This window comes from Rhineura floridana, chromosome 2 (assembly GCF_030035675.1).
Source record: "Rhineura floridana isolate rRhiFlo1 chromosome 2, rRhiFlo1.hap2, whole genome shotgun sequence".
In the NCBI taxonomy this organism is placed as follows: domain Eukaryota; kingdom Metazoa; phylum Chordata; class Lepidosauria; order Squamata; family Rhineuridae; genus Rhineura; species Rhineura floridana.
The window spans coordinates 210,607,928-210,622,355 of record NC_084481.1 but is presented as its reverse complement, the minus strand read 5'-3'; the positions used below and the strand labels follow the sequence as shown (position 1 = coordinate 210,622,355).

At 46.2% G+C, this 14,428-nt stretch overlaps 1 protein-coding gene across 2 annotated transcripts in view; it reads right to left on the bottom strand.

The window, feature by feature from the left end:
• The window catches only part of AK7 (adenylate kinase 7), an 83,867-nt gene that overhangs the window by 36,398 nt on the left and 33,041 nt on the right, over nucleotides 1–14,428 (bottom strand). For both annotated transcript variants that reach the window (XM_061612081.1, XM_061612082.1), the window contains exons 10-11: nucleotides 1,257–1,406; nucleotides 186–314 (exon numbers count right to left, since the gene is read on the bottom strand). In XM_061612081.1, the coding sequence (XP_061468065.1) occupies nucleotides 186–314; nucleotides 1,257–1,406 (279 nt within the window). The remainder of the gene's footprint in view (nucleotides 1–185; nucleotides 315–1,256; nucleotides 1,407–14,428) is intronic.

The following is a 14,428-nucleotide window of genomic DNA, read 5'->3' as shown; positions in this document are numbered from 1 at the left end:
TGACATGCCTCACTGTTCCACAGCGTAACAAGGGTTTCAACAAGATCATCTGCTCTATCTACTGGGAATTCTCCCAGGGCATTCAGGAATCCATTAGTCTCCGGGGGCAGATCATCTTAATATGTCCATTTACTTCCCAAACAACAAAACAGTGCCCACCCCATGCTGAACAGCAATCTGCTTACCAAATTTTCTATGGCTTTAGTGATCACATCCTTAATTTTAATGTGATGCACTTTGTAACGTTTACACAGTTCTTCTGTAATGGAAGTTTTCCCTACTCCAGGAGGACCAAGAACACAAATTTTGACTGGCTGAAAGAAAAAGCATGAAAAAGTGTTTATTAAAATCACTCATCTTTGCATCCCAAGGCCAGAAGTAAAATTAACCACAAAGGATGCAATCCTATACTCAAATACTGCCAGCCTGGGGGTTGTAGGATCTGGCAGAAGCTCTACTATCCTGGTGGAACCGAAGATATGCTGCTGCAGTGACAAATACACCAGTGGAATTGTTCAGATATGCCAGTGGAACACTCCACTGGTGTAGTTATTCCAAGAGCAGAGATACACTGGTGAAATAGCTAAAATGGGGCAGAGTCAAAGACAAGACAGGATGCAGCACAGAACAGAAGGACATTGAGACTGTATCTTGTAGTCCTCTAAACCAATGTTCTTCACTCTTGGGTCCCCAGATATTGTTGGACTACAACTCCCAACAACTCCAGTCAGCTTAGCTAATGGCCAAGGTTGGTGGGAGTTGTAGTCCAAAAACATCTGGGGACACAAGGCTGAAGAGCACTGGTCTAGACTACAATCATGCCCCCATCGACAGCATAACTTTACACCATCTCTAGACATGGCACAAAGAATTCTCTTCTCGCTCCTCTCTCCCCAGTTTTAATGGGGGGAGGAGATAATGACTCTACTCAGAAGTAAGCCCTACTGATTTCAATGAGACTTACTACCTAGTAGTACCAGTCTACATTTATATATAATAACTATGGTTTTCTAGAAAGATTCACAGGTAACCTCTTGTAAAAACATTTTATTTTAGACATTTATATACTATTTAATTATTAGCATTTCTAAGCAATGTATATTTAAAAACCATATAGGGAATAAAACAGTAAAAATGAATGAACCTGAATAATACCTTAAAATGCCTGTTGGAACAAGAAAGTCTTTGTCATGCACCTGAGTTCAGCAAGGTACCACTACCTATGCATTATAAAATAACATAGACTTGATGTTTACCAATAATCCTCGACTTTGCTTGTACTCATTGACAACCTGATCAATATTTTCCACTATTCCTCCTTGAGAAACCCACTTAATGTTGAAATTCTCCTTCAAAAATACAGCTTCCATTCGCAGGTTCACAAGTAATTCATCCAATTGGGCTTGCTAAAGAAAATACAATAATATATTATTATGATGTAATATTATTAACAATATTAACAAGCCACTTTTAAACATAGGATTGATAACAATATAAACATTAAAATACAATTGTAAAACTACTTAAAATAGTAAAATTTACAATAAGAGAAATTAAAAATCTGTTTTTAAATTCCTAGCAGGATATTTATTTATTTCTAAATCACCAACTCACAAGAAAATACCATGGCTATTTACATACAATCATTAAAACGTCATAAATATGTCTTAACCTGTTTCTGAAAAGCAATCAGGAAAACGATAAATGAACTTCTCAATGGACAGCATTCCAGACCTCTGAGGCCACAACAGAGAATGGACCACTGGTCTCACCTGAAGGGTGATTTTCCCAGGTATCCTGCCATCATGTGGGTATTAGCGCCATCTAGCGTCCAAAGGCAAGAATGTATTGAAGTCAAGACCTGGGGCATCAAGCCCCTCCAACTCCAGTTCATTTGCGACGAGTCCAAAGTGGTATATCTGAGAAGTACAAAAGGCCCACGGGCCTACCAGCAAGGAAAATAGAGACACTGTCCCCAATAATAACAGAGAACTACATGGATTATAACAGATCTAGAAAGGTCTTGACTCAACTAGGCAGTGCAAAACAGTACAACTCTGAACAGTAATAATTTGAAAGGTGGTACAAAATACCCAGACATCCTCCAACAGGGAGGGCCGTGATGGCAGGATACCTGGGAAAATCACCCTTCAGGTGAGACCAATAGTCCAATTTCCCCAGGTAGCCTGCCATCACGTGGGATGTACCAAAGTAGCCCCCAATAGGGAGGGACCACCCACTGATTACTTGTCAGAAAGAACCTGTTGCAGAACACGCCCCCCGAAAGAGGCCTCGGCAGAAGCGTAACAGTCAATCTTAAAATGTTTTATAAAAGAATCTGGAGTAGACCATACAGCCGCTCTGCAAATCTCTGCAAGAGGTGCGTTGGTTGTGAAAGCAGCTGTAGTGGCTGCTGACCTAGTTGAGTGCGCCGTTATCTTAGTTGGCACTGGAAGCTTAAGCAACTCATAGGCCAATGCAATGCAGGCGTGCAACCAACAAGACAAGCTTCAGTTAGCAACTTTTTTACCCAGAGTATGTGGGTGAAAGGATACAAACAAAGAATTTGTTAGTCTTATGTCCTGGGTTCGAGACAGGTAGGTCTTGAGGGCCCTCCGGACATCTAGCGAGTGCCAGGCCTTCTCCAGTGGATGGACAGGATTCGGACAGAACAAGGGAAGAACAATGTCCTGGTTGCAGTGGAAAGCTGAATAGACCATGGGGCGAAAGGACGGGTCTAGATGCAATACCACTGAGTCCTTATGGAAAATGCAGAGGTGTCGGTCCGAGGACAGTGCCCCCAACTCTGAAACCCTTCTCACTGAGGTGATCGCCACCAGGAACCGGACCTTGAAGGACAATAGTCGTAATGGCACTGATTGAAGGGGCTCAAAGGGAGGGTGCTGCAGGGCTTGCAGGACCTTTGATAAACTCCATAAAGGAAAATGGTGACATACTGCCGGCGACAGTAGGGCAGTCCCCCTCAAAAATTGTTTGATAAGCGGGTGTTAACCCATATGAACGCCAGGAGATGAAACGGAGAGAATAGAATATATGGTGGAGGCGTGGCGACACAAGGTGTTTGCTTTGAGACCCATCTTCAGACCTCTATGTAGAAACTGCAACACGTGTTGCACAGTAGCTTAAGAGGGTTGGAAGTCCTGGGACTCGCACCATTTGAAAAATGTGAGCCAAGTACTTTGGTAGATGCGAGATGTTGATGGCCTTCTAGATGCCGGGATTGTGTCAACAACCTCCTGAGACAGTCCTGCATGGATCAAATGTCCCCGTTCAAACGCCAAGCTGTCAGACTGAGCCATTCGGGGTCCGGGTGCCATATTAGACCCTGTGACAACAGATCTGGCCAGACTGACAACTTCCAAGGATCTGTTACCAACAGAGAGAGCAGGTCCAAAAACCACAGCCAGCGAGGCCAGTACGGGGCTATCAGGACCAGTCGGGCCCTTTCGCGTCGCAGCTTTCTCAAAGTTCTGCCCAGTAACGGTATAGGAGGCCGGCCAGCCACGGTGTTAACAATGCATCTACAGATTCCGCGGTGGTGTCTAGGTACCTGGAGAAATGTGAGGTAGCTGGCAATTGTGACTTGAGGCAAACAGGTCCACTGAGAGGATGCCAAACTGCAGTTGGAGAAGGCTGAACACTACCGGGTGAAGTTTCCATTCTCCCGGGATCACCTGTTGTCTGCTGAGCCAGTCAACCATCACATTCAAAACACCACTGAGATGTTCTGCCCTTAGTGACTTTAGATGTATCTCAGCCCAGTCAAAGAGGTGAGATGTTTCCATCTGGAGGAAATGTGACCTGGTTCCCCCTTGCCTGTTCAGATGCGATTTCACACAGGTATTGTCTGTCCGAATCAATACATGGTCCAAAAGGAATATCGGTTGAAAATGTTGAAGGGCCAGATGGACATCTCTGAGTTCCAGCCAGCTGATGTTCCGACTCGCTTCCGCGAACAAACTGGAAATTGCAGTGGGCCCCCCAGCTGGACAGACTGGCATCTGTTGTTATCACAGTCCTGTCTGGTTTTCAGAATGGAGTTCCCTTGCTGAGGTTTCAGATTGTCTCCCACCATCGAAAGGAAACACGCAGTGCCGGATCCAGGTGGATTGACCGGTGGTTGGACACAGCAATGTCCTGCTGGAAAGGCAGTAAGACCCACTGGAGGTGTTGAGAATGATGCCGAGCCCATGGTACAATATGGATGGTGGAGAAAAACATCCCCAGAGCCCTTGCCAGAACCATTACATCCGCAGATGAGCGACGTGCCAGGAGCAGTGCCATCTCTCTGATGGCCACAATCCAGTCTGGTGATAGAAAGGCCATGGCCTTTGTGGTGTCTAATATCGCTCCCAGATGCTGCAGTCACTGAGTTGGATGTAGTTGACTTTTGTCGAGGTTGACTAGCCAACCATGGGTGCGCAGAGCCTCGAGAGAATGGTAAACGTGAAAACGGGCCAGGTCCCTGGATTCTGCATGAATCAGCAAATCGTCCAAATAAGAATAAATATGCACACCCTGGAGGCGGAGGTAAGCCACCAGGGTGAGCAACACTTTGGTGAAGACTCTCGGGGCCAACGAGAGTCCGAATGGCATTGCCCGGTATTGAAAGTGCTGGGGGCCAAAGGAAAACCGTAGGAACGTTCTGTGAGCAGGACAAATAAGTACGTGGAGGTAAGCTTCTTTGAGATCGATGGAGGCCAGAAAGTCTCCTTCTTGTAGAACTTCTATAATGGACGCTAGGGACTCCATTTTGAACCGTCGATACTTCACGAAACGGTTGACAAACTTGAGGTCTAACACCGCCCTCCATGACAGATCTCATTTGGGAACAGCAAACAGGAGGGAGTAAACCCCTTCTGTCTTCTCTGCTAATGGCACTGGTTCTATTGCAGCTATGTTGAGGAGATGACCAATAGCTTCCTGCATGATCTGACGCCTGTCTCTAGTTCGTAGCCATGAGAGAAGAGATCTGTCATGGCCCTGTCAGAGGACTCATCAGACGGGGATGACTCGGGAGTAACAGCAGCAGACCCAGAAGCAGCAGACCCAGAAGGAGAAACGGAGGAAACTCCTGAGAACCCAGCTCCTTCTCCCCCTCAGCTGCAGAGCACCCCAGACACAGCTGAAGCCCTTCAGCCAGACACAGACAGTCAACAGGATACTCCCCCCTCACCTGCAGAACGTAGACAACAGAAGGTCAGGCAGAAGAGGGGCAGGCCTGTCCACTTAAGGCCAAAACGCTGACGGCTCACACCTGCTGACAAATCTGCTCCTTAAAAGTCAAACCTTGGCTTCAGCTTGTTGCTGACTACAATGTCAGGCATGACCACTGTGTGTCTTCCTATCCCCTGAACCTTGACTTGGACTGATCTCTCGGCAAACTAGACCTGGACCTTCACTGACGTCTCTTCTGGATTTCTGGCTTGGCACGTAAGCTTCGAACGGCCTCTGCCCTTATCTTGCTTCCTCCTTGCTAGCCTGGCAGATTTATAGCCAAGCTGCCGGCTGAGGACTTACGGCCTGGCAATCACCAAGGAATCTCCAGCCCTGCCTGTACCCCCACTGACGCTGCTGTCTCAGTGAAGAGCTGACAAGATCTCTGATCCAATCGACCCGTGTCAAACGTAGCCAGTGGTTTGAAAACCGAAGCAATCTGCCTCCGACGGATGGCATCAGTATTGTCTGCACTGATGAGCTCCTCTCCCATATGAGTTCAAGGCACCTGGACGTCCCTGGTACTGACCTCTGCCTTGAAAACGTTGTTTGTGCCAGGATCCCCTGGAAGGATGGAATTCGGTAGATTGAGAATCGCGACCCCATCCCCCAGGCCGCATACTCTGAAAGGGCTGAAACGAGCGATATGGAGCGAAGCGTCTGAACAGCCTGCAATCATCCTTCCAGGCTGTGGCCAATACTGGCTTTCAGTTATCTTTGGGGTCCACCAAGACCGCTTTGAGGGCTTCCTCTCCAAGAAGTAATGACCCAGACAAAGGGACCCTCGACAAGTTGACCCTGGCCGTAGAATCAGCATCCCAGTGCCTGAGCCAAAGCATACACTGAGCCACCACCTATGCTGCTAGGGCCTGTGCACCCAGCTGAGTTGCATCTAAGGTAGCATCGGCCACAAATGCTGCAGTCTTGTGCAACTTCACCAGGCCTCTTCTTAGTGTGACCGGATCCAGATTAGGGTCATCTAAGAGCTCGTCCAGCCACATCATAGAAGCTCTTGAGAAGATGGAAGCTGCAGTAGAGGCCCGAATAGCAAAAGTGGTAGCCTCGTGATTTTTACGCAAGGCGTAGTCTAGCCACTGCTCAGAAGGATCCTTTAGCTGTGAGTCCCCTTCATTCAGCATGAGGGACCTCGAGACCAAATTAGAAATCAGCTCGTATATCCCCAGGACATTCAGACGATTCATGAACTCTAGAGCCAAGGTATAGAGTCTGTTGGCGAGGAAAGAAAAACGGCATGCCTGCAGCAGGCAGACCCATTCTTCCTTGGCCAGTTTGTTGATGGGATCTGGCACAGGAAGGTAGTGATCTGCCGATCTGGGAGATTTCAGAACCTTGGCCGGTTTCACAGGAGGAATGGTAGATTCAGTCTGTAAAGGTTGGAGGCTTAAGGTGTCCAGAACTCTACGAGCAAGGGGAAGATAGTCTGCTGAATCAAAAAGGTGATAGGACGCATCCTCCTCCAGTTCTGAATCACCGCTCCACTCATGTCCCTCGGCTGGAAAAGAATACAATGGATCCTCCAAACCAGGGCTGTGGAGTCGGTATGCCAAACCTTCAACTCCGACTCCTCTATTTTTCTACTGTCCGACTCCGACTCCTTCATAAATGGCAAATGTATATTAACTAGTAATAACAAATTTACTGTAGTAAAATGGTAGCACAAGGCATTTCATCACCACCACGTGAATCATCAGGCTAGATTGATAGAACATAAAATATATTTATTTGATTAAAATTTCTGAACAAGAAAACTTTCCTAAATTCCTATGAAAGTGAATGCAGCAAACCATGCATTTAATAATTTTTTTAAAAGGTTTTTAACAGAAACATAGGATATACCTTAAAACTAAAGAATATATAAAATTATGACTAACAGAACATAATACATAAGCTGTCCTCTTACAAACTTTTTATAATTACATTACCAGATGCTTTCCTATAATTTCTTTAATAAACATATGTACTACAGAATTAGGTCTAATAGACCACAAAATTATTTATTTGAGCAAAGAATCTCAACAAAAAAAATGCTGTCAGATCAAAACATACAAGACACTGTTAACGCACTTAATATTTTTAATAAATCTATGAAGAATTTGTCCTCAGAAAAAGAATCGCTTCAATCAGATCCTCCCTTCATGGATGCCCTCAAATCTGATCTAATTATTCTAAGAGCAGAGAACAACCTCTCAACACTAACTTGGGTCGGTGGCAAAGCAGTAACCACCAGGGCAACATCTCTTGACAATTTCAGGATATTAGGGAATGGCTTCTTGCGCTGTTAGTTTTGATGAACCATCAAATTTTTCTACTTCTTTTAGTGCAAGTGAGAAATTTTGCTGAAATTTACTCAGTTTGTTCTGCATGGGTTCGGAGGAATCCTTCTCTATGCGGCGACGCTTTGCATGCTCCTTGTGATCCAAATTTTTCAAAATCAAATCCTCATTTGATGAGGCTGAAGACATGGCAACACTAACTTCTTCCTCCTGACATTTCTGTAACCCAGTCATCCTAACTGCTACCTCACACAGAGCATCTTTCCCTTTAGTCAGCTGTTCATCATCCAGCAGAATCCGGTGCATTGGGTCTAATTAAACAGCTGCAAAAAGAATCTTGTTTTGTAATAATAGTGCCTCTCTTCGTTTCATTGAAGCAGCAATGCCATCTGCAATTAACCCTCCTCTTTGGGACAGGCGAAACATCAGGTTCTTCCACTCCTTCAAGAAAATGCCTGGAGTTAAGTCCTCAGCTTGTAATTTTTTAGTCACTGTAAATGGGTGATGAAGCAACTCTTCCAATTCTGTCACCTGTGTCCACTGACCTTCGCTTAGCGTCACTTGAGGGTTGGCCATGTCCACAAGAAAGGGTTTCAGGTCAAGCAAGTGCTGAATCATTAAGTAGGTACTGCCCCAGCGCATGGCTTGATCTATAATTGCCCCTTTTCCAGCGCGTCTCTTCAAAATGGAATCACCTTTAGGTGTTCTGGCAGCAGTAACTAATTTCCTCACCTTGCCAATCAGAGCAGCAGCATGTCCTTCTTTCAGACTGTCTCTTATTGCCAGCTGCTGTGTGTGCACAGCACAGCGCATGTGATGAATTCGGGACAGTTTTGAGGCAGCTTCAACAAGATCATCTAAAGGATCATCATTTTGTTGTTGTTCTGTAGCAACTTCAGTTTGTTCCTCAGTTGCAGGAGCGTGCTCTTCAATTTCAAACATTCCTATATCTCTGAAGTGTTTTTCTAGCTGTTGGTCACCTTCATTATCTGCATTCATTAGTTTAATTGTACTTAACATGTTTGAAGCACTGTCAGTTACAATACAAAGAACTTGTTCTTTTTTAAGTTCATAATCTTGCAGAACCTTTTCCACTAAGACCTGGAGAAACTTGCTGGTGTGATGAGCTTCTGTGTCTTTTACTGCCAGTGTCTTGGTAACTATTTCATTCTTGTCACAAATAAATCGGACATTGATGGCAAAAAAGTTCACTCTGTGGTATGTGCAGGCATCCATTTTAAGAAATACAAAGCGTCCCCTGAGAGTTTTTTAAAGTTCTTCCTTTTGGTTAAGGGCTTCTTCAATCACTATTTTTATAATACTATCTCTTTCCAGAGAAACACCAAGTTTGCGGACCATTTCTCCATTCAGACCTATAAAAGCTGGTCGTGAAAATAATGATAAAGGCACACCATCCTTTGCAACAAGTTCTATGATATGTTTTTTGAATGTATTCATTCAATCATTAATCATTGTTACAGTAACTTTGTCACCGACAAAATATCTTGTAACTGATGTCTGATAAGTTTTCTGATCCTTTGCTTGGCTGGAAGTTCTGGGCATTAGTTCCTGGCTTTTGCTGTTATCTTTCTCATTCACAACTTTGAATACTTCTGGATGAAAGCACTGTAAACGTCTTTTTAAATTGGAAGCTCTCGTAGGAGCATGTTTATCGCTGCCTGAATATGCGCTGATCTTGGCATCACACCATTTGTCTTCATCTGGGTCTTTTGTCATACACTGACACACAAAATGTTTTCCATCCTGAGTTATGGTGAAATGCTCAAATACAGCTGACTTCATGGGAAGCTTCTTTGACATTGTGAATTTATATTTTAAAAAAATTGTCAATCAAGATTACAAATATTTTTTCCTGAAAAATAAAAAAGTATAAAATATAGGTATGAAATGATATCTTTACCCAAAGCCCAACAGCCTAAGCTCATTCCTCTGGCTATGCCTTTGCACACCAGTTATCCTGAAAAATAAACCCAAAACCCAAAACTGACAACCTTCCTATGACAACCTTCCCAAAATGGCTGCCTCACAGAAGGTCTGCCAAAATGGCCACAAGGCAAAGAAAGGCCCAGTCACACGGCCCCAAACTACCACCCATGCTCCAGCACTAACTGTAGGCCCCAAATGATTCCAGCCCTCCAGGCCCTTAACAAGCCACCCAGGGGGCCTCAAATGAAGCAGGCCTTCCAGGCCTAGCAGAGACTCTCCCTGCCCCGACTCCAAACCTTGCAATGCCAGCCCTCCTCCAGGCCCTTAACAGGCCAGCCAGACTGCACAGGAGGCTGCTAAGTGAAGCAGGCCTGCCAGGCCTAGCAGAGACTCTCTCTGCCCAGACTTCAAACCTTGCAGGCCCCTTGCCTCAACCGCTCCAAGCCTCTCTCTCACACTCCAGTGCTGAGAAGCTGACCCACCAGGTCCTCTCCCACCTTGTGTGCCACCGAAACAGATAGCCAGCCAAGGCCCAAAGTGCCTAATGTGGCCTAGCAACCTGTTCCGTCTAAGGCCTAAAGCACCTAACGTGGCCTAGCTACCTGCTTCGTTGTCGCATCAGGCCAGAAAGAGGGTGAGGGGAGGTGGAGCAGGGCTTAAATAGCCACCCTGCGCCACCCCCTATGTGACAGGCACGCATGGCCATGCCATGCCCAAAAGGGGAGGGGCGTTGAAGCTATGCCAAGTCTTCCCCAGCATGACTGCAAAGGCCCACCATTGCCAGAGCTCTTGGGTCTGACAATGGTGGGAATTGTTATAATATTATAGTTTTTATTTTGAAACCGGAGTCGGTACATTTCTACCGACTCCAACTCCATCCAAAATTGCTTCCGACTCCGACTCCACAGCCCTGCTCCAAACCGGTAACCTCAGCACCAATCCTGCCTCTAGCAACATCAAATGGGTTTGGAGATGATGGTGAATGAACATCATCGCAGCCGCAATGACCCATAGTGCCAGATTGTCACTGGACACTCTGCTGAACCAACGGATTCGTCTGTGACCGTGACTGCACTTGTGAGAAGAAACTCAGTATGTCCTGCAACTGAGAAATTCCGGTGCCAACTGCAACCCCAGTAGAGGGGCAAGAGCGGCCACCTGAGGATCTGCGAGTACTGGCTGCACTTGGCGGAGCATAGGTGGTTGCCCTTGTTGAGGCAAAGTTGCAGGGGTCTCATCAGACTGGTGAGACATATGAGCTCTAGTCGATGACATGGGTTGAGACGGACAGTCCAGAACTGGTTGGTTAGGTAACCCCTCAAATTCATCCTCAGACGACCCGGCAGGCGAATGAAAGAGGGCTGTTAATCTCTCTTGGCCAGCATCCTCTGAAGCCGGGACAGACACATATCGTGCTCGCTTGGCAGCGCTGTGGCTAGACAAGTTTTTGGTTTTAGCGACAGCCTTGGCGTGGAGTCTGGGTTGCTTGTGCTTAGTAGACTTGTGATGTGATGGGGCCTTGCGTGGCTGGTTTGCCCCTGTTGCATGAGCTGCCTCTGGGTGTTGATCCGCCATCATATACACGCACAAAGGTGGGGGGTGCGGTATCTGTCACCAACACATGCACAGAGGTGGGGGATGCAGTGTGGAGAGGGGCTTCAGTACACGCCCAGGGGTGGGGTAAGTGGTACAACCCCAAGTGCACTATAGGCGACTAAAAGCAGTACTGCTCCTGTGCAGGTAAAATGAAGAAGTCTCTCTGTTCAGGACCTCTGTGACACTTTCTGCTTACTTGAGTGCTTATTGATAATTAATTTTTTTTAATAAACTATAGAGCAATCTAGTTTAATTTCCCCTGCACAAAAACAATGCAAACACAGACAAACGTGAAGGCATAATGAGGAACAGGGGGGATAAACAGCCAAACATAGCCTTTAAACAAAAAAAGCAGGAAAAAAGACAACAGACAAATTGGCGCCCGCTGAAAAAAGAGCAGGAAAATTAAAATAAAATGGTGTCCGTCCAGAAGACAGGACCGGGTCACAGAATCATAGAATAGTAGAATTGGAAGGGGCCTACAGGGCATTCCTGACAGATGGCTGTCCAGCTGCCTCTTAAATGCCTCCAGTGTCGGAGAGCCCACTACCTCTCTAGGTAATTGGTTCCATAGTCGTATGGCTCTAACAGTTAGGAAGTTTTTCCTGATGTCCAGTCGAAATCTGGCTTCCTGCGACTTGAGCCCACTATTCCATGTCCTGCACTCTGGGACGATCGAGAAGAGATCCTGGCCCTCCTCTGTGTGAGGATCCTGGCCCTCCTCTAGGGTCGCTAACGAAGGAACAATGGCGGCCGTCACGTTGCCAGACAAAATTGCCAGCAACGCAGGAGAGGAATAGCGTCTGCGTTAGTAACTGGAAAATAAAGAGCAGCCACCGCAGTCTTCCCATAGCCACAGTATTTATTTATTATTTATTTATTAAAAATATTTATAAGCCGCTCTATTTTCACAGAAACTCAGAGCGACAAACAACATAATAAAACATGTAGATAAAAGCACAAGTACAGCAATAAAATCACAATCTCTATATTTAGAGGTCACAGTAAGCCCAATCCAATACTTAAAAACTCTAATTATTCATTTAAATTATATGCAATCCGGAATAAAAACGTTTTAACCAGGAGGCGAAATGACAAAAGCGAAGAGGCAGAACGTATGTCCACAGGTAACGAGTTCCAGAGTCTAGGAGCAACAGCTGAGAATGCTCTATCTCTAGTCCCTGAAAGATGAACTAGTGAAACTGGCGGAATTGTAAGAAGAAAATCATTAGCAGATCTCAAGGGACAGGGGGGTTCGTAAACAGACAATCGATCGGACAGATAGACAGGGCCCAAGCCATGAAGGGCTTTAAAGGACATCACCAGCTCCTTGAATTGGGTCCGGAAGCAAATCGGCAACCAATGAAGTTGCTGTAACAGGGGAGTCGTGTGAACACGAAAACTAGCCCCGGTCAGCAACCTAGCTGTAGCATGTTGAACCAATTTTAGCTTCCGAACAGTCTTCAAGGGCAGCCCAACTTAGAGTGCGTTGCAGTAGTCTATCCGGGATGTAACCAGGGCGTGTGCCACCTTAGTCAATTCAGGCGTCTCCAGAAACGGACGCAGCTGGCGGACCAGCCTTAGCTGGGTGAAGGCCCTTCTGGAGACCGCCGAGACCTGGGCTTCCAGATTCAAGGCAGAGTCCAGGAGCACCCCCAAGCTGCGAACCTGGGTCTTCAGGGGGAGTGTAACCCCATCCAACATAGGTAAATTCCCCGTTGCCAGATTAGTCCCACGATTGACGTAGAGCATTTCTGTCTTATCTGGATTTAATTTCAACTTGTTTGCCTTCATCCAATCCATCACTGCAGACAGACATTGGTTCAGGGAAAGGACGGCTTCCTTGGCATCAGGCGGGAAGGAGAAATAAAGCTGAGTGTCATCAGCATATTGGTGATAACGAACTCCATATCCCTGGATGACATCACCCAGCGGGTTTACATAGATATTAAATAACAGTGGAGATAGGACAGAACCCTGTGGAACCCCACAGGTCAAAGGCCAAGGGGGTGAACAGGAATCTCCTAGTCTTACTCTCTGGAACCGGTCCTCCAGGAAGGAGCGAAGCCAGCACAAAACAGTACCCTCCAGTCCTAACCTGGATAGACGGTCCAGAAGGATACCATGGTCGATGGTATCAAAGGCCACAGAAAGATCCAAGAGAACCAACAGGGACACATTCCCCCTGTCTAGTTCTCTCCGAAGGTCATCAACCAAGGCGACCAAAGCCGTTTCAGTCCCGTGGCCAGGCCTGAAACCAGATTGGAATGGATCACGGTAGTCTGTTTCAATTAGAAACCGTTGGAGTTGAGTAGCCACCACACGCTCCACTATTTTACCCAGAAATGGCAGATTGGAGACTGGCCGATAATTGTTCAAACATAAAGGGTCTAGGGAGGGTTTTTTCAATAAAGGTCTTACACATGCCTCTTTAAGGCAACTTAGGAAGAAGCCCTGTTGCAAGGAGTCATTAACTATTCCGCAGACCCAAGTAGCCAAAGTCCCTCTCGCTTGTTTTACAAGCCACGATGGACAAGGGTCAAGTGGGCAAGTGGTAGGTCTCATCTCTCCTAGTAATTTCTCTATATCTGCATATTGAACAAGTTGAAAGGAATCCATCTTAATAGGACAGACAGAAGCCCGAGGTACATCCTTAGAGACTGCATCAAAATTGGCCTCTAAGTCGGAACGGATCTGATCGACCTTGTTCGCAAAGTAAGAAGCAAATTCTTGACAACGAGATGGAGATGCGTCCATATTCGTATCCAGATGATCAGGACTGAGCAGGCCCTTAACCACTCAGAAAAGTTCCGCTGGTTGATTAACGGCCGTAGAAATAGACGTGGAAAAGAAGGCCTTTTGTGTAGCTCGTCGTGCATCTGAGTAAATTTTGGTAAATGCTTTAACACAAAGTCGGTCAGATTCGCTCCGAGTTTTCTGCCAACAATGCTCTAGGCCCCTACGAGTACGCTTCATCGCCATCAGTTCATCAGAAAACCAAGGAACCGATTTTGCTCTGTTGCGCCTGAGGGGCCGCGCAGGAACGATTGTATCTAATGCCCTGCTCATTGAGCTGTTCCAAAGGTCGACCAGGGCATCGATAGGGTCGTTTACTTGAACGACAGGAAGCTCCCCAAGAGCGTTCAGGAAACCAATCGGATCCATTAATCTCCTGGGGCGGACCATTCTAATAGGCCCCTTCTCCCTGGGGCGATTATGAGTCGCAATTAATCTAAATTTGACCAGGTAATGGTCAGTCCAAGACAATGGCACTATTGAAGGATCCAACACTCCATGGTCATTATCATCCCTTCCCGCATAAAACACAAGGTCAAGGGTATGACCAGCTGAAT